Source organism: Schistocerca americana, chromosome 1 (genome assembly GCF_021461395.2).
Source record: "Schistocerca americana isolate TAMUIC-IGC-003095 chromosome 1, iqSchAmer2.1, whole genome shotgun sequence".
NCBI lineage: Eukaryota > Metazoa > Arthropoda > Insecta > Orthoptera > Acrididae > Schistocerca > Schistocerca americana.
This window is the reverse complement of record NC_060119.1, coordinates 787,480,411-787,500,935: the sequence shown is the minus strand read 5'-3', so window position 1 is coordinate 787,500,935 and position 20,525 is coordinate 787,480,411. Positions and strand designations below refer to the sequence as shown.

Sequence of the window (20,525 nt, the reverse complement as noted above, 5' to 3'; positions counted from 1 at the left end):
TCACTCACTGTTGTGTTGTGAGATTGCTTTCTGAAGCAATCCATCCGAAATAAATAGTATTTTTATTGAGCTAATGAGTAGAAGCTAATGGGAAAGTTGTGTGAGAACTGTGGTCACAAATCTTGCAGGCATCTCTTGAGGGATCTTGGAGGTCTAGTGCTTACTTCCCTCTTGAATCAGTTTCAGCTGAACTGTGATTTTCCACACAACAGAAGACACAAAAATGATTTTCTTATGGAATTTTGCCTATTAGATTAGATTCAGTTTTTGTTCCTTTGAGCCAAAAATGAAATGATTCTCATGGATGCGAAACATGCCAGAAAGTAAACATAAACAACATAAAACATTTAAATATAATGCTCACTACCCTGATCATTTGTCAGGAGATTGTCAAAATAGATGAATACATTACAGTAAACTGTGACTGCTGATATTTACAGAATTAATACACTATCAGAATGAAATGTAGTTATGGACTTTTAATATATTTATCAAACACAAAATATCTAATCTTGACTGTTGTAACAAAATGCTGTCAAACCTGAAACCTAACAGACATTTTACTTAAGCTGTTCTAACAGCCCCTGTTAAGATATTCATCTATTGAGTAGGAGGAGGTGCCTATCAAAAAGTCTTCCGAACTTTGTTTAAACTATCATTTATCTGAAACCAGGTTTTAAAGGTTGCTGGCAATTTATCAAAAATGTGTGTGCCTGAATACTGGACATTTTAGGTCTTTATGTAGATTCTTACTCTAGTAGTGACACTATGTATTGAGCTATTAGTTGGAAATATGGATATATTACTTGCAAAATATTTCATTAAGGAATAAATATACTGAGAAGCAGTGATTAGAATACAAAATTCCTTGAACAGGTTTCTTCATTATTTTCTTAAATTCACACCACTAGTTATTCTTATTATATGCTTTTGCTCGGTTTGACAAGTTACCCCAGAATATGATCCCGTATGTTATAATAGAATGAAAGTAAGCAAAGTGTGCAAGTTTTTTTCAATATTTATATCTCCTACATGTGGCATCATTCTGACTGCAAATACAGACTTGTCTAGGCACTTCAGCAGTTCTGTGGTATGCCCTTCCCAGCTGAATTTATTGTCAGGTTGTAATCCCAGAAGTTTAACACTTGTCAACCTCTTCTATCTGTATGTCTTCATGTGTTATACACTTGTTGGAGGGAAATATCTTACAGGTTATGAACTGTGTATAGTGGGTCTTTTCAAAGCTTAATGGCAGTGAATTACCTTTAAACCATTTGTTAATGTCAGTGAGAATTTGATTAGCAGCCATTTATAAATCTGTACTTAACTTGCAACTTACTGCAATGTTTGTATCATCTCGGGGAGGGGGGGGTACCCTTAGCATCATGCAATATAACAGATGAGAGATCGTTAATGTACACAAGAAAAAGCAACACACCCAAGATAGAACCTTGAGGAACACCACATGTAATTAATTCCCAGTCAGACGAAGGCTGACTGTTTACTACATGGGTATTTCACAATGGCATGGCAAGCTTTGTTTCCTGTTGGCTAGATAAGACTCACACCATTTCACAGCACTTCCAGTGACAATATAATACTCTAATTTACTTAGGAGAATTCTGTGATTTGCAAGGTCAAAGGCTTTTGGTATGTCACAGAAAATTCCAGTAGCCTCTAATTTGTTACCTAATGAATTAAGTACATTCTCACTGTATGTGTAAGTAGCTTTCTCTGCATCAGAACCCTTAAGAAACCAAAACTGTGACCTGGATAATATACAGGGTGATTCAAAAAGAATACCACAACTTTAGGAATTTAAAACTCTGCAACGACAAAAGGCAGAGCTAAGCACTATCTGTCGGCGAATTAAGGGAGCTATAAAGTTTCATTTAGTTGTACATTTGTTCGCTTGAGGCGCTGTTGACTAGGCGTCAGCGTCAGTTGATGCTAAGATGGCGACCACTCAACAGAAAGCTTTTTGTGTTATTGAGTACGGCAGAAGTGAATCGACGACAGTTGTTCAGCGTGCAATTTCGAACGAAGTATGGTGTTAAACCTCCTGATGGGTGGTGTATTAAACGTTGGTATAAACAGTTTACAGAGAATGGGTGTTTGTGCAAAGGGAAAAGTTCTGGATGGCCGAGAACGAGTGATGAAAATGTAGCACGCATCCAGCAAGCATTTGTTCGCAGCCCAGGAAAATCGACACGCAGAGCTAGCAGAGAGCTGCAAATTCCACAATCAACTGTATGGAGAGTCCTACGAAAAAGGTTAGTTATGAAACCTGAACGTCAACTACCCAAGGCGATGGATCGGCCGCCAGGCAGCCCGTGACAGAGCACTTCATCACTGGCCTCCAAGAAGCCCTGATCTTACCCCCTACGATTTTTTCTTATGGGGGTATGTTAAGGATATGGTGTTTCGGCCACCTCTCCCAGCCACCATTGATGATTTGAAACGAGAAATAACAGCAGCTATCCAAACTGTTACGCCTGATATGCTACAGAGAGTGTGGAACGAGTTGGAGTATCGGGTTGATATTGCTCGTGTGTCTGGACGGGGCCATATTGAACATCTCTGAACTTGTTTTTGAGTGAAAAAAAAAAACCTTTTTAAATACTCTTTGTAATGATGTATAACAGAAGGTTATATTATGTTTCTTTTATTAAATACACATTTTTAAAGTTGTGGTATTCTTTTTGAATCGCCCTGTATTATTTGCCATCAGACATTTAAAGAGACACTCGAGCACAACCTTTCCAAATATTTTTGAAAAAGCCAGCAAAAGTGAAATTGGTCAATAGTTTGATGGTATCTCTTTATCCCCCTTGTTGTAAAGAGGCTTGACTTCAGCATATTTTAGCCACTCTGGAAATGTTGTGCTGATAAGAGATTGGTTACACCAATAACTTAAGGTAGAACTCAACATGTACAGAACTCTTTGATTAACTTTGTTGATATGTTATCATAACCTCTAGAATACTTAGATTTTAAGAATTTTATGATGGACGTTACTCCTCTGGGAAACATTAGTGTTATTTCCATATATTTCCATATTACTAAAATTGTAAGGTCTGGTCTCAGATACTCTTGTGCACTGTTTACTGAACCTGGTAATCCCATGCTGTCAGTAACAGAAACAAAATATTTGTTTAAGAGGTTTACAATGCTACATGTGCTTGTTAACAATGTCTCATTTCTTTTTAGAGCTATCTGTTTCTCTTCATTTTTGGCCTTGCCTGTCTTGCCTTGACTATATCTCATGCAATTTTTACTTTGTTGCCTGATGCTATCAACTTTTTCTCATAACAAAGCTGCTTTGATTTCTGTATTACTTGCTTCAATACATCATGCATTTTTAGGCTTCTGTTTGATTTGAGTTACCTTTAGGGGAAAATGATTTTCAAAAGAGGAAGTAACTTTATTAATGAATGCTTTCTATTTTCCATTTGAGTAGGAAGTATTGTGAACATCTGTCCAGTTCATGTCTTTGAGCAGTTTCCTAAAAGTCTCAATTTTTGGCAGATTTATTACTATCCTGTACTCAGATTTAACAGAATTTTATCCTGACAAGTTCCAGCATTTGACACAAGATACTGCATGTTAATATCAGATAGCTCATTTACTATTGGCTTTGTTATATGACCTTTTTTCCTAGATTTGTCTACAAAGATATTATCAACAGCTGTCTCAGTAAATTTACATACCCTAGCTGCAAAGTTCACAATAGGAATTAAACTGAATGAACAGTGTTACTGATTGCAGTAATTGTTCGCTGACAGGGCTTTTCAATAACTCCACATTAAAATCACCAGCAACCACTATTTACTTGTGTTTTACTGTGAGATGGGACAACAGAGTTTCCAGATTTTTTATGAAGAGGTTTAAATTTCCTGAAAGTGTTCTGTTAACACTTACTATTATAAAGGACATTTTATGAAATACTACTTCTGTTGCACAGCCTTCTAAGTGCTGTTGTGAGCAAAATTTATTAATATCAACATTCTTGAAACCAAAACAGTTTCTGACAAATGTGATAACTCATACTTTCTCCTTATTATCTCTACAGAAGTAAGAAACTAACTTGAATCCTGTAACACTTAAAACATCTATACCAGTGGTCACATGATGTTGAGGGAGGCACATTATATGAACCGGTTTGCTCAACTCCAGTTCTTCAACATAAATAAGCAACTCATTAAGCTTACCCCTTAGTCCTCGGAGTTCTGATGCAATAAGGATAACTAATTTTGTGGACTGGCTGAATTACAACCGGATAAACCTAATTTTTCTGTCAATTTTTGAATACCTCCAATTTCAATCAGAAGCTGTCTGCATGAATTGTGTACATTAAAATTTGCTTTCTGGCTGCCTGTTTTATCAATGTGAAAGTCATTTCCAGCCTGTCTCTAAACATCTTATGTTTCTGCCTCCACCGAGCGAGGTGGCGCAGTGGTTAGCATACTGGACTCGCATTCGGGAGGATGACGGTTCAATCCCGTCCCCGGCCATCCTGATTTAGGTTTTCCATGATTTCCCTAAATCGCTTCAGGCAAATGCCGGGATGGTGCTTTTGAAAGGGCACGGTCGATTTCCTTCCCCATCCTTCCCTCACCCGAGCTCTCTAATGACCTCGTTGTCAACGGCACATTAAACACTAATCTCCTCCTCCTTTCTCCCTCCCTGCATTTAAAAACATCTGTTCTGTCACTTGTAGCCACTGATACTTTACCACTTGTCATAGTACCTCCCATAAGTTATTTGCTATTAGCCAACACAGTTTTCCCTTAACTTTCCTGTCGAGGTGAAGACATGCCTACTTTAGTCCCACCTGCTGAAAGAGTCAACAGGAACCGCACTGATACAAGACTCCATACCTGATCCAAGCAGTCATTCCATCTCTAAATTAATTCACCTAACATAAGAGTTTAAATGAGGCTTGTCATGGTGCCTCAGAACAGCTACAAGCTCAAGATCATTCTGTCTCATTGCTTAAGCTATCTTTACCAGGTCACCCTCAATTGAATAATTAGGGTCACTATCTATGATGTTGCCTGCCCCACCCACTATTACCAAGGTGTCTTCCTTTGTGAAGTCTTTGCAAAGTGAACCTACATCCTCTATCACCTGACCCAGACTTGCACTGGGTTTAAAAAAACTTGTGTCCTGGTAACCTGATCGTAGTTCATCCTGCAACAGTTGGCCAACACCTCTACCATGAGAGCAACCTAACAACAAAACTTTCTTGTGATTCTTGAAGTTTTCCTGGTGTACTGAATGTTCAATGAGGTTTCGGGATTGCAGTTGGATCATGTTGACTTCTTGCCACGATACTTCAGCTGGCAATCGTCCAACCATCTTCAGGTGAGTGCCTGTCACTGGAGACTGCAGGTTCCCAGCATCGGCTTCATAGCAAAAAATTGGCGTGGAAACATGTGTGCATTGGTGGTCATCACAGGAGCATCCTCTATCTATATTTGTGTCCTATGAAATACTGTTCTACCTGTGGCGTGCAGGCATGTACATAAGGTGAAAACTACAGTTTCACCATCTGTCGGAATACGCGCTCGTGTCACTATAAACAGGTGTCAGACGTTGCCAAATGTATCATTATGAATAAACTGTCTTCTCTAAGAAGAAATTAGACAGATCACTGGGTCCCAAGCCTTGTCCAGTTGAAAACTGCTGTCACGATTTATACGATTTTGTGCTTGGCATATCTCCACAGATTCTTTAATTACTGAATCCCAGAAAGTTCTTGCTGGGGCCAAGATTTTCATGGCAGAAAAATCCACAGCGTGTCTTGGGGTAATACAATGCTCAGCTACGGCCGACTTATGGGCTGTGAAAGGCAAGTGTGGCACTCATGTTCAACGCACCTTTCATGTGCTGTATGTGTCGTCTGACCAATGTAAGCTTTGCCACACTGGCAAGGAATTTTGTAGATCCCGGCCTTCCTCAGACCTAGATTGTCTTTTATCAAACCAAGGAGGACACTAATCTTCCCTGGTGGCCAGAAGATTACTTTAACTTGATGTTTCCTTAGGATCCTACGTACTTTAGATGAATGATTGCCGACATATGAAAGGAATGCCCTGGACTTGAACAGCTCCTTATCTTCTTGAAGCTGTGGGTGGTCATGTTTCTTCCTTCTTAGTGCTGTTCTAATCTGATATGGAGAGTAACCATTACCTCTGAACACTGACTCTAGATGTTCCAGCTCCTTTGTAAGGCTGTCTCCATCAGAAACAACATGAGCATGGTGCACCAACATTCCAAGGATGTCGGTAGTTTGTGAAGGGTGATGGAAACAACATTTGCAGGTAAAGGTCCGTATGTGTGGGATTACGGTAGACAGAATGCCCTAATCACCAATCCATTCTCCTAGTAACCAAGCAACCATCCTTCTCTATTTCCATTGTAAACCGAATGTCCTTGTGGATTTCATTCAGATGTTGCAAGAAATGTGACAGTTCTTCTTCACCATGGAGCCACACAGCAAAAGAGTCATCTACATATCGCCAGAAGGCTCTTGGTTTAAGTACCGCTGAATCAAGTGCCCTTTCCTGAAAGTCTTCCATAAAAAGTTTGCTACTAAAGGTGAGAGAGGACTGCCCAGGCCAATACCATCAGTCTGCTCAAAATATACGTTGTTAAATAAAAAGTAGGTTGAGGAAAGGACATGATGGAAAAGTGCTGTTATATCAGCCATGAACTTCTACATCTACATCTACATCTACATTCGTACTCCGCAAGCCACCTGACGGAGAGTGGCGGAGGGTACCTTGAGTACCTCTGTCGGTTCTCCCTTCTATTCCAGTCTCGTGTAGTTCATGGAAAGAAAGATTGTTGATATGCCTCTGTGTGGGCTCTATCTGATTTTATCCTCATGGTCTCTTCGCGAGGTATACGTAGGAGGGAGCAATATACTACTTGACTCCTCGGTGAAGGTATGTTCTCAAAACTTCAACAAAAGCCCGTACCGAGTTACTGAGCGTCTCTCTTGCAGAGTCTTCCACTAGAGTTTATCTGTCATCTCCGTAATGCTTTCGCGATTACTAAATGATCCTGTAACGGAGCGCGCTGTTCTCCGTTGGATCTTCTCTATCTCTTCTATCAACCCTATCTGGTACGGATCCCACACCCATGAGCAGTATCCAAGCAGTGGGCGAACAAGTGTACTGTCACCTACTTCCTTTGTTTTCAAACTGCATTTCCTTAGGATTCTTCCAATGAGTCTCAGTCTGGCATCTGCTTTACCGACAATTAATTTTATATGGTCATTCCATTTTAAATCACTCCTGATGCCTACTCCCAGATAATTTATAAAATTAACTGCTTCCAGTTGCTGACCTGCTCTATTGTAGCTAAATGATAAAGGATCTTTATTTCTATGTATTCGCAGCACATTACACTTGTCTACATTGAGATTCAATTGCCATTTCCTGCCCCATGAGCCAATTCGTTGCAGATCCTTCCGCATTTCAGTACAATTTTCCACTGCTACAACCTCTCGATATACTACAGCATCATCCGCAAAAAGCCTCAGAGAACTTTCAAGTTATCCACAAGGTCATTTATACATATTGTGAATAACAAAAGGGCCTTACGACACTCCCCTGCAGTGCACCTGAAATCACTCTTACTACAGAAGACTTCTCTCCATTGAGAATGACTGCTGTGTTCTGTTTCTAGGAACTCTTCAATCCAATCACACAATTGGTCTGATAGTCCATATGCTCTTACTTTGTTCATTAAACGACTGTGGGGAACTGTATCAAACGCCTTGCGGAAGTCAAGAAACACGGCATCTACATGGGAACCCGTGTATATGGCCCTCTGAGTCTCGTGGACGAATAGTGTGAGCTGGGTTTCACACGATCGTCTTTTTTGAAACCCATGCTGATTCCTACAGAGTAGATTTCTAGTCTCCAGAAAAGTCATTATACTCGAACATAACACGTGTTCCAAAATTCTACAACTGATTGACGTTAGAGATATAGGTCTATAGTTCTACACATCTGTTCAATGTCCCTTCTTGAAAACAGGAATGACCTGTGCCCTTTTCCAATCTTTTGGAACGCTACACTCTAGACCTATAGTACACCACTGCAAGAAGGGGGGCAAGTTCCTTTGCATACTCTGTGTAAAATCGAACTGGTATCACATCAGGTCCAGCGGCCTTTTCTCTTTTGACTGATTTTAATTGTTTTTCTATCTCTTTGTCATCTATTTTGATATCTACTATTTTGTCATCTGTGTGACAATATAGAGAAGGAACTACAGTGCAGTCTTCCTCTGTGAAACAGCTTAGGAAAAAGATATTTATTATTTCGGCCTTTAGTCTGTCATCCTCTGTTTCAGTACCATTTTGGTCAAAGAGTATCTGCACATTTTGTTTTGATCCACCTATCGCTTTGACAAAAGATCAAAATTTCTTAGGATTTTCTGATTTTCTGCCAAGTCAGCACATAGAACTTTACTTTTGAATTCGTTGAACACTTCTCACATAGCCCTCCTCACACTACATTTTGCTTTGTGTAATTTTTGTTTGTCTGCAAGGCTTTGGCTATGTTTATGTTTGCTGTGAAGTACCCATAGCTTCCGTAGCAGTTTTCTAATTTGGTTGTTGAACCAAGGTGGCTCTTGTCCATCTCTTACGATCTTGCTTGACACATACTCATCTAATACAGATTGTACGATTGTTTTGAACTTTGTTCACTAATCTTCAACACTATCTGTACTTGAGATAAAACTTTTGTGTTGATCCATCAAGTACTCTGAAATCTGCTTTTTGTCACTTTTGCTAAACAGAAAAATCTTCCTACCTTTTTTAATATTTCTATTTACGGCTGAAATCACCGATGCTGTAACCGCTTTATGATTGCTGATTCCCTGTTCTGCACTAACTGTTTCAAATAGTTCGGGTCTGTTTGTCACCAGAAGGTCTAATATGTCATCACCATGAGTCGGTTCTCTGTTTAACTGCTCAAGGTAGTTTTCAGATAACGCACTTTAAAAAATTTCACTGGATTCTTTGTGCCTGCCACCTGTTATAAACGTTTGAGTCTCCCAGTCTATATCTGGTAAATTAAAATCTCCACCCAAAACTATAACATGGTTGGGAAATTTTCCAAATTTTCCTTCAGGTGTTCTGCCACAACAGCTGCTGAGCTAGGGGGACTATAGAGACATCCAACTACCATGTTTGAGCCTGCTTTAACCATGACCTTCACCCAAATTATTTCACATTTCGGATCTCCGTCAATTTCATTCGAAACTATTACACTTTTTATCGCTATAAACATGCCTCCCCCTTCACTGTCCAGCCTGTCTCTGTAGTATACATTCCAATCTGAGTTTAGAATTTCATTACTGTTTACATCTGGTTTCAGCCAACTTTCCGTCCCTAGTACGATGTGGGCATTGTGACTCTTTATTAATGAGAGCAGTTCTGGTAACTTTCAATAGACACTCCTGCAGTTTACTATTACCACATTAATATTGTCATTCCCTGTTGCATTTTGCCTACTGCTACCTTGTCGCGTCTCAGGAGGCATCTTGTCGGGCCTAGGGAGGGAATTCTCTAACCTAAAAAACCCACATGAGCACTCCACACATACTCCACTACCCTTGTAGCCACTTCCAGCGTTTAGTGCACACCTGACCTATTCAGCGGGACCCTACATTTCTCCACGCAATAGTGGAGGTCGAGAAATTTGCACCCCAGATCTCTGCAGAATCATCTGAGCCTCTGGTTTAAGCCTTCCACTCGGCCCCAAACCAGAGGACCGCGATCGGTTCTGGAAACGACACTACAAGTAGTTAGCTCAGATTCCACCCCACGAGAGAGGCTTTCCTCCTCCACCAACTCTCCCACCCGGCTGTATGAACTGAGGATGACCTCTGAACCCAGACAGCAGGAGTCATTGTTGCCGACATGAGCAACACTTTGCAGTTGGGTGCATCCAGTGCTCTCTATTGCCACCAGCAGGCCTCCTCCACATATCAGATGAAACCCCCCGGCAAGCAGACAGAGTGAACACTGGCCTTCTTCCCCAACCTTTCCGCTATTTCCCTAAGGGCCTCCATCACTCGCCTAACATTGGAGCTCCCCAATTACTGATAAACCCCTCACCCCGTGTGCCTGCTCAGACCTTGCCGAAGGAGTGGCCACATGTCCACTCACAGGCAGAGTGGGCGATGCCTCATGGCCAGCCTCCACATTCACCCTCCACCTCGTGCAACGCAAATGCCGTTGAACCCAGCACTCCCCTTGGCGAAAGGGTGGCCCGACCGTGCCTGGTACCCACGAAGATGTCTCACCAGCAGGTACCTTGGGTGAAGCATGTAACACCTGGGGTGTACCATGTGATGCACCAGGCTCCCCCTGCTGCTACACTATGAGGCAGCAGCCTGAAGACAGCTGACCATCAGAACGTTCAGCTGTTCGCGAACAGTGGCCAGCTCCTCCAGCGTCTGTTCACAGCAGTCGCACATCCTATCCATCCTAAGAAATCAACAATTTACTGTAGAGAGTTAAGTAGTCAACTTTTAACTAGATTGCTAATTCACTAAAGGTGGCTGATAGCTGACTAAACTGTGGTTACTAGACACTTCTTGTTGGAAACAATGAAAATAATCACTAACTGTCTCTGGACTGTATTCAAAACAAACACAAAATCTGTGGAACACTATTACTAGTACTGGAAAATTAAAGCTTGCTAAAAGCAGAAACACATGGAAAATGAAGTGACAAGTAAGAAAAACATAGTTAATACTTAAATTTACGTAGCTTGCTGCACAGGAGATGTGAAGCAGATGGCAGTTACGATAACACTGGCAGTGCTGGCACTACAGCCTGTTAGAGGCCCCAAATGCAGTGCAGATGTCATGTTTAAATCATAAACTGTACCCCAAGTGAGAAATGTCACTGTCACAATGAAAGCTACATATGCGTTTTTGGAAAACAGCCAAAACATCATATTCTACTGCTGTCAAAGTTAGATGCTTCTCTGACATCTCTATGTGAACACCGGTGGGAATAGCATCATAAGACTGTGTATCAATTCACTGAATGCAATGGTGGAAGTGTAAGACAAAATAGTCAAATTGAGAGACACAAAGACAGCTGCCAAAGCATATTTTTTATCTTTAGCATTAAATGATGTTAAGTTTATAATATCACTGTTCATTCTGGATGAAGTGTTATATTTGTCACTTCCTTAAAGTAGATCATTGCAAGGAAAGTGAAATGGTCTGAAGCAGGCTTCAAGTGCTGAGTTGTCTCTCATCTAAGTTCTGACTATCAGACATGAAAATGCAGAAATTAATTTCCAACATATCTGGAGCAGAGCATAAATGAAATATTCTATAGTTTCAGAGCTGTAAACGTTGCGTCTCATCACTGCAATCATCAGATCCAGAGGTCTAAACATGTAGCTGTTTTGGATGCAAAATATGTTAGAATATCTGCATTGTGCTGTAGTGTTTGGCCATGTATAACAACTGTGCAATGCCCTCAATACATTATAAGTTTAACTAGTGGTCAGAACAGTGTTCTGTGTAGCTCTGAGTGCATTATGTCAGAGCTCAGTGCATTCAAACATGAGCAAATTTTTGGTGCTCATATGGTAGTTGGTTCCATAACCAAGGTAACTGAAGTGTTTGGTGTTTCAAGAGTTTGAAGATTTACGCTGCATACAGTGAAAGCAGAGGAATGTCATCTTCAAGGTCACAATGTAGACGAAAGTGTGTGCTGAGTGGTCAGGATGGACGGAAAGTGAAAACAATTTAATGGAAAATAAGAGGGCAACAGCTGCAAAAGTCACAACAGAGCTGAATGTCCCACTCACATATCGTGTCAGTACCGATACAGCATGAAGAGGGCTCCATAAGCAACGAAATGCAGGGTGAGCTAGTTTCAAAACCACTCATCAATAATGTATATGCCCATAATGTGAAAACGTGATGTCAAAGCCATAAAACCTGTACTGTGAAACAATTGAAGAAAGCTATTTGGTCAGACGAGTCTTGTTTGACACTGCTTCAAACTTCTGGATGAGTTTACGTCCCAAGAGAGAAATACGATGGCCATTCATAAATGATTTGAGCAGCCATATTATGGGCCCTGCAGTTACTCTGCAAGGTCCGCCATTACTGCCAAAGATTATGTGAAAATTATGGCTGATGAGATCCATCCCACACCACAATGTTTGTTGCCCAACAGTGATGCTGTGTTCCAAGATTGACAGAGCCCATATTCACACAGCAAGCATTGTCCAGGACTGGTTCTATGAGCAGGAGGATGAATTGTCACATCACTCCTGGCCACCACAGTCAACACATCTTAATATTATTAAGGCTTTGTGGTCCACTATAGAGGAAAGAGTGTATGACTGTTATCCTGCTCCATCACCATTACCTGAACTTGCCACTGTTTTGCATAAAGAATGGTCAAAATTCTCTTGAAAGCCATACAGGACCTGTAATTATCCATTCAGAGATAACTGGAAGCTGTTTTGAATGTCAACAGTTTTCCTACACCATATTAGGCACGATAATGTGTTGTGTTTTTCATGTTTCCATGTTTTTGTCCTCCTCCTATATATGCGGATAAATATGGAGCAATTCACAAGCTTAGTTTTGCTCCACATTTACAAAACTAGTAATGTTAAGCTGTACCATGTAACTGAGGGATTCACCAAATATAAAAAAGTAATGTGTCGCATTAACATGTAAGACAATCTTTCAATCACTGCTCTTCTATAATTTAAGCACGATAAATTTCTAATGATTATCTTCAACACTATTTTATTCAAATTCTAAAAAAAGGATTTTTTATTTCTCAAATTAAAAATTTTATTTCTAAAAATTTCATACATTTTTCGATTTAGACCTTGGCTCTAATTTTTCTAAATCTGGTTATTGGTAATGAAAAACTCCATCAACACTTCAATCAAATAGTAATATATGACAGCTTCAGATCATTGGAAAAATTGTTCACTGCCACTCCTAGAGTCATCACGGATCCACCCCCAAACAGCACATTGCACAAGTTCATGTAATAAACGTACATTGTTATTTAATCCTGTGGATAACTATTTCCAGAATAAGGAAGGGTATACTAATAAGGAATATATTTAAAAGGAAGGTACTTCAAGAATAATAATTTGTCATGTTTTTACCAACCAGCAAATCACAGCCTAGAAAAGAAGAGTCTACAACAAAGTAAGCTATCATATAAAGAGATAGAAAAAAATCAAAGAAACATGGAAATATTTATCGCAAATTTTGTTACTCCAGTGTGAAAGTGTTGCACAAATACTCAGTAATTTCCAGTGGAAGATCTTTACTGGAAGACATTGTGCATGATATAAAGTCTTAATATTTAAATGTGAGACACATTCATACCCATAATACCTACAACAACATGATCTGACAAATTTGGTATTTTAACTGTTGTTTAAAGAAAAGCTGAATGGAGCCTGAAGTTTGAACTGAATAGCAGAACGTTTTACATGACACTGACCCATTGGAGTTGACACACCACTGTCTTCCTCCAGCCAGCTGTGCAACATGGCATATTTCAGATTAACAAATCATTGTCAGAAGTGAAAGGAGTAGCAAGTGATATAAAAAAATCCTCATACTAATGCGGGACCAAACACCAAACGTTTGAATGTGCAGTCTGACTCGAACCCACTGAGCTATGTAACACTGTGAATCCAAGACGAATGAGGAGGTGTTTCTTCAGTGAAAAAGTTGAAAGTTAAATAAGAAAAGGTTGAAATGATGTATATACAATGTGTTTCCCTCTAAAGGACTGTACAATGAGTTGCTAAGTACAGACTCAGTAATGAACATTCAGATATGATACATACATAAAATCTGAGGTTTTTATTTACACATTTTCAATTTAAATTATGCAAAGAATTGTTTCCAATATTCTAATTTCAATACAAGGATATTTTGCAGACTGAATCCTCCTTAAACCATAAACATTCAACATATCTGATATTAAAATATGTGCACAGGGAACCTAAAACACATTATCTTAAATTTCAATTATCCTTTCATGTAGCAGAGATACTGAGTCACAGATAGGCATAACAAAAAGATTGTCAAACAAATAACTTTTCAGCAAAAAAAAAAAGCCATCATAGTAATTATACAACATACACACATATTTACATATATACTCTGCTAGCCACTAAGCGGGGTGTGAGGGAGGGCACTATTCGCGCCAAAGTCATATTTACCCTCCTCTGTTCCACTCGTGGATTATGCGAGGGAAAAATGACTGTCTGAATGCCTCAGTACGAGCTCTAATTTCCCTTATATTTGAATGGTGATCATTGCACGATTTGAAAGTTGGTGGTAATAATATATGCTCTACATCCTTGGTGAAGATCGTGTTTTGGAATTTAGTGTGGAGCCCCTTCCATTTAGTGAATCGCCTATCTGCAAGTGTGTCCCACTTCAAATTTTCTATGAGATTTGTAACACTCTCACGATGGCTAACTGTACCAGTCACTAATCTTGCTGCGCTTCTTTGGACCTTCTCAATCTCGTGAATCAGACCCAACTGGTAAGGGTCCCATACAGACGAAAAATACACTAAGACTGGATGAACTAACATATAGTAAGTAATTTCCTTTGTTGAAGGACTGCATCGCTTCAGGATTCTACCAATAAACTGCAATCTAGAGTTTGCCTTACCCATTACTTGTGTAATCTGATTGTTCCATTTGAGATCATTTCGAATAGTCACACCCAGATACTTGCGGGCGTCACTGGTTCCAAAGACTGGGCATTTATTTTGTACTCATACATTGATGGGGATTTTCACTTTCTTATATGCAGTAGGTTACACTTACTAATATTGAGAGATAACTGCCAGTCATTATCATGCATTTATTTTCTGCAAATCCTCATTGATTTGTCACAACTTTCTTGTGATACTACTTTCCTGTAGACTACAGCATTATCGGCAAACAGTCTAATGCCACTGTCAATACCATCAACCAGATTGTTTATGTAAATTGTAAAAATCAGCGGACCTATTACACTGCCCTGGGGCACACTTGATGTTGTTTCTGTTGAAGTCTCCCCATTCAGGACGACATACTGCTCTCTATTTCTTAGACAACTTTCTATCCAACCACATATATCATCAGATAGACCATACGCACAAACTTTTTGGAGCAAGCGACAGTGCGGAACTGAGTTAAATGCCTTTCAAAAGTTGAGGAATATGGCATCAACCTGGGAGATGGTATCTAGAGCCTGTTTTATATCTTGCACAAAGAAGGCCAGCTGTGTCTCGCATGACCACTGTTTCCTAAAACCATGCTGGTTTCTGCAGATGAGCTTCTCAGAGTCTAGAAAGGTCATTATGTCCAAACACAAAATATGTTCCATGATTGTACAACAAATCAATGTCAGTGAAGCTGGCCGCACTGGCCGAGTGGTTCTAGGCGCTTCAGTCCGGAACCGCGCGACAGCTACGGTCGCAGGTTCGAATCCTGCCTCGGGCATGGGTGTGTGTGATGTCCTTAGGTTAGTTAGGTTTAAATAGTTCTAAGTTCTAGGGGACTGATGACCTCAGATGTTAAGTCCCATAGTGCTCAGAGCCAATGTCAGTGAAATTGGCCAGTAATTATGTGCATCTAAGGATCTTAACTGTTTTGCAATCCCAGATGCACTAAAGACTATGTCAGCCATCCTTGCATTTGTTCGATAATGGAGGAGGAATGGTGCTGCAGTCCTCTACCATAAAAGAGTTTTTGAAAGCTAGGTTTAGAATTTCGGCCTTTTGTTTATCATCATCCGTTACATTACCAGTACTGCCAGCAAGAGAAGGTATTGAATTATTTGTAGCATTCATAGATTTTAGATACGACCAAAATTTTTTGGGCTTATTTTTAATATCTGCAGATAAAATATTGCTTTCAAATTTGTTAAAAGAATCTCTCATTGACCTTTTAACAGCTGCTTGCATTTTGCATAATTTCTGTTTGTCAGTGGGGCAGTGACTACATTTAAAATGACTGTGCAAAATTCTCTGCTTTCTCAGCAACTTCCTAATATGTTGGTTGAACCAAGGTGGCTCCTTTCCCTCCCCTATATTTTTGCTAGGCACATATTTCTCTAGCAATACCTTTAAATTCCACAGTGAATGTTTGGAGCTGATTACGAAGATATTCATTAATGACACATTTATCTGCTTCCACAAACAAGAAAACTTCTGACATAGAAGCCACAAAACTTCCTCAAAAAGATCAGGTCTGTTTGTCACCAAGATCTCTAAGATATTCTCATCTCAAGTTGGTTTTCTAACCAACTGCTCAAGGCTGTATGTTGAGAGTGCTCCTAGAATAACTTCACACGAGTCTTTTCTTCTGCCCCATACACAAACACTCTCTCTCTCTCTCTCTCTCTTCCACAAAACACAACTCAGATTCAAGAGTCTGGCCTCAGCAGCCAGAGACTGTGATCATGTGTGAACGAGTTGTAGTTACGTGAATGTGTGTGTGTGTGTGTGTGTGTGTGTGTGTGTGTGTGTGTGCTTTGTCTAATTCTGATGAAGACCTTTTTCGCCCAAAACTTACCTGTTCTATAGCCTCTTTGTTGTGTCCATCTGTGACTCAACATCTCTGCTATATCGTGAATGGCAATCTATTCTCCCCATAATATTACCATTATCCCATCCTAGATTTTCCACTGTTCAATTATCCTTTCAAGCACATATACTTCCTATACTTGACCAGTTGCTTTTCTTTCTTAAATTATTATCTTTACCTTGCTTGTGGTAGAGGGAAGAACAACAAATTGTCTTACCTGCCTCTCAATCTGACTGCCTCATCCCACTCCTTTTGACCCATAGCAGCTGCCACTCCTCTTGTTCTCTCAACACACTCCATGAGAGGCAGTCGAACAATGCGGTTGCCAGTTATAGAAATTAGTATTCCCTCATTGTCTTCTGATGTTTCCATTAATGCCATAACAGCCTCTGCACCCATACGACACCCCTGTTTTTTGTTATTTAATAAAAAAAGAAAGAAAGTTTCTCACTGTCTTTCACACAGGAATAATTATGTGCACAAGATAACTTCCTAGCTATCCATATCTAAAAATGAAATTAATTATTAAAATAATATATTATACAAATGAGTATGGCATACTTTATGTTAACTTTCAGTGAAAAGTTTACAAAGAAATATCTCAGACAAGTGTCTTATAAAGCACTGTTAACAAGAAGCAGGTTGTGCAAGTCTGCAGGTTATTGTGGCCATTGTCACTGAAGTTAAAACCTTCTAGGTTGTTCAGCCACATCAAATTTCGTCTGAACTATTTGTATTCAGTAGTTTTAGTAAAATCAACCAATGGATTTTGCTAGCTTTTATTCTATCTGTATGTACAAATATAATTTTATACTCTAGTTAAGCAGAATAATGTTTCTGTTATAAAGATGTGTTGATACCAATGATAAGATTTTGTACATGATGTAAATATGTAATATTTTATACTGTTCTGTACTTTGACAAGTCCAGTATCATGAATGTGATAATACAGGCGCTAAATAAATAAATTAATTAATTAACATTTTGACTCCTTTACTGAGATCCTCTTCAGGATCTTCTCATTCCCACTGTAGATTGAGCAGTTTACTGTGGACTCCACAAGAAGATGATATCAGCAGAGGGATCAAAATGTTGATAGCTTAGAAGAAATATGACATGGCTTAACAACCCAGAAGATTTGAACTTCAAGAAGTAGGTTACTTTTCTAATGAATTCGCTGAGTGTGCCTTCTGCTTATTGACATCTGGTAGTACCCTTTCACATACAATTAGGTGAAGTGGTATGTACATGAAACACTAAGAGTTTTATCTAGCAACTGTAAGATTTACATGGTGCGCTGAACATTGTATGTTTGATTTCCCACTAAGAAAAAATGTTAGGGTCATTCACCCAGAAAAGCTAGAGAAAAATTTCTGCCCATAACCATTTTGAATAGTCTTCCAGTTGACAGAATGAGCAGTCAAGAGAATTATCAAGAATAGGAATAAAAAAATAATATTTCCATTTTCTGACAGCCATGTACTAATAAACCACAATATTATTGCACTTGGCCTTCTGTGGCCTTTAACAAAAACATTTGGTGATTTTACAGTAAAATGCATTGCAATGTGAATGCTTTCAGGACACTTGTGCATGTACTATTAAGTGGTTCAGAATATCCTCATGATAAAATCTCATGATAAGTTGACCAAAGTGCCCTCACTCGCAGGTGCAATAATACTGCGTTCACTAATACACTCCTGGAAATGGAAAAAAGAACACATTGACACCGGTGTGTCAGACCCACAATACTTGCTCCGGACACTGCGAGAGGGCTGTACAAGCAATGATCACATGCACGGCACAGCGGACACACCAGGAACCACGGTGTTGGCCGTCGAATGGCGCTAGCTGTGCAGCATTTGTGCACCGCCGCCGTCAGTGTCAGCCAGTTTGCCGTGGCATACGGAGCTCCATCGCAGTCTTTAACACTGGTAGCATGCCGCGACAGCGTGGACATGAACCGTATGTGCAGTTGACGGACTTTGAGCGAGGGCGTATAGTGGGCATGCGGGAGGCCGGGTGGACGTACCGCCGAATTGCTCAACTCGTGGGGCGTGAGGTCTCCACAGTACATCGATGTTGTCGCCAGTGGTCGGCGGAAGGTGCACGTGCCCGTCGACCTGGGACCGGACCGCAGCGACGCACGGATGCACGCCAAGACCGTAGGATCCTACGCAGTGCCGTAGGGGACCGCACCGCCACTTCCCAGCAAATTAGGGACACTGTTGCTCCTGGGGTATCGGCGAGGACCATTCGCAACCGTCTCCATGAAGCTGGGCTACGGTCCCGCACACCGTTAGGCCGTCTTCCGCTCACGCCCCAACATCGTGCAGCCTGCCTCCAGTGGTGTCGCGACAGGCGTGAATGGAGGGACGAATGGAGACGTGTCGTCTTCAGCGATGAGAGTCGCTTCTGCCTTGGTGCCAATGATGGTCGTATGCGTGTTTGGCGCCGTGCAGGTGAGCGCCACAATCAGGACTGCATACGACCGAGGCACACAGGGCCAACACCCGGCATCATGGTGTGGGGAGCGATCTGCTACACTGGCCGTACACCATTGGTGATCGTCGAGGGGACACTGAATAGTGCACGGTACATCCAAACCGTCATCGAACCCATCGTTCTACCATTCCTAGACCAGCAAGGGAACTTGCTGTTCGAACAGGACAATGCACGTCCGCATGTATCCCGTGCCACCCAACGTGCTCTAGAAGGTGTACGTCAACTACCCTGGCCAGCAAGATCTCCGGATCTGTCCCCCATTGAGCATGTTTGGGACTGGATGAAGCGTCGTCTCACGCGGTCTGCACGTCCAGCACGAACGCTGGTCCAACTGAGGCGCCAGGTGGAAATGGCATGGCAAGCCGTTCCACAGGACTACATCCAGCATCTCTACGATCGTCTCCATGGGAGAATAGCAGCCTGCATTGCTGCGAAAGGTGGATATACACTGTACTAGTGCCGACATTGTGCATGCTCTGTTGCCTGTGTCTATGTGCCTGTGGTTCTGTCAGTGTGATCATGTGATGTATCTGACCCCAGGAATGTGTCAATAAAGTTTCCCCTTCCTGGGACAATGAATTCACGGTGTTCTTATTTCAATTTCCAGGAGTGTATATTGGGGTGCACCATTCTTAAATAACATCAGCAGATGTAAAATCAAATGCCAATTTTTATGTTCTCAGGGAAGAAGCTTAATTCTCTAAATACATTCCTCAGAATGACTTTGTGATCATTATTGCTGGTTTTAATGACAGTAACTGAAGTATAACAGATTTTAAGACTAGTATACAGAGAGTGACTTCATGAAGAAATTACAGACCTCTGGTGCTACGTACAAAATTATGTATGCGTATAACAATCCAGAAATTGGCAGTATCATATATAATATGAACTGCACTGCAATGGAACTAGCAGATATGTTTCAACATCACTGTAATTCATATCAACCATTCTTTACAAATACAAGATTACACAAAAACACAAAATGGAAATTTAAATACATAGAAGTTTTGATTCCTCTACTTGGTGCATGCAGAAGAGAACCCAAGTAATAAAAATGGCTACTGTAACCAGCTGTGAAACCTCCTGGCCATAGAAAGAAGAAAGGTAAAATCTTCATCCAGGTCACTTCTCATTACCAGAGAAAGGTGCCACATGAAACTGTAAGTACACCTCCTACCAACAGAAAAGGCTAATTGGGATCTACATCCTATGCAAAAGTGTTAAGAATAACAGCTCAATCAGTGTCTGAAAGAAAGCAGTACCCACATTTATTTGAAAACAAACTAGCTACTAAACAAAAATCAATTGCAACAAGGAAAGCTCCAGAGAGGAACAGTGATTTCTCATTGATGACTGTGAGAGAATCATTTTGCACTCAGTGTGATCGAG

At 40.5% G+C, this 20,525-nt stretch overlaps 1 protein-coding gene across 1 annotated transcript in view; it reads right to left on the bottom strand.

Annotated features, from left to right (window-relative positions):
- Nucleotides 1-20,525, bottom strand: part of LOC124594244 (ATP-dependent 6-phosphofructokinase-like) — a 426,583-nt gene that overhangs the window by 208,964 nt on the left and 197,094 nt on the right. Inside the window, exon 7 of the mRNA XM_047132611.1 lies at nt 16,846-17,036. Coding sequence (XP_046988567.1) covers nt 16,846-17,036 — 191 coding nt within the window. The remainder of the gene's footprint in view (nt 1-16,845; nt 17,037-20,525) is intronic.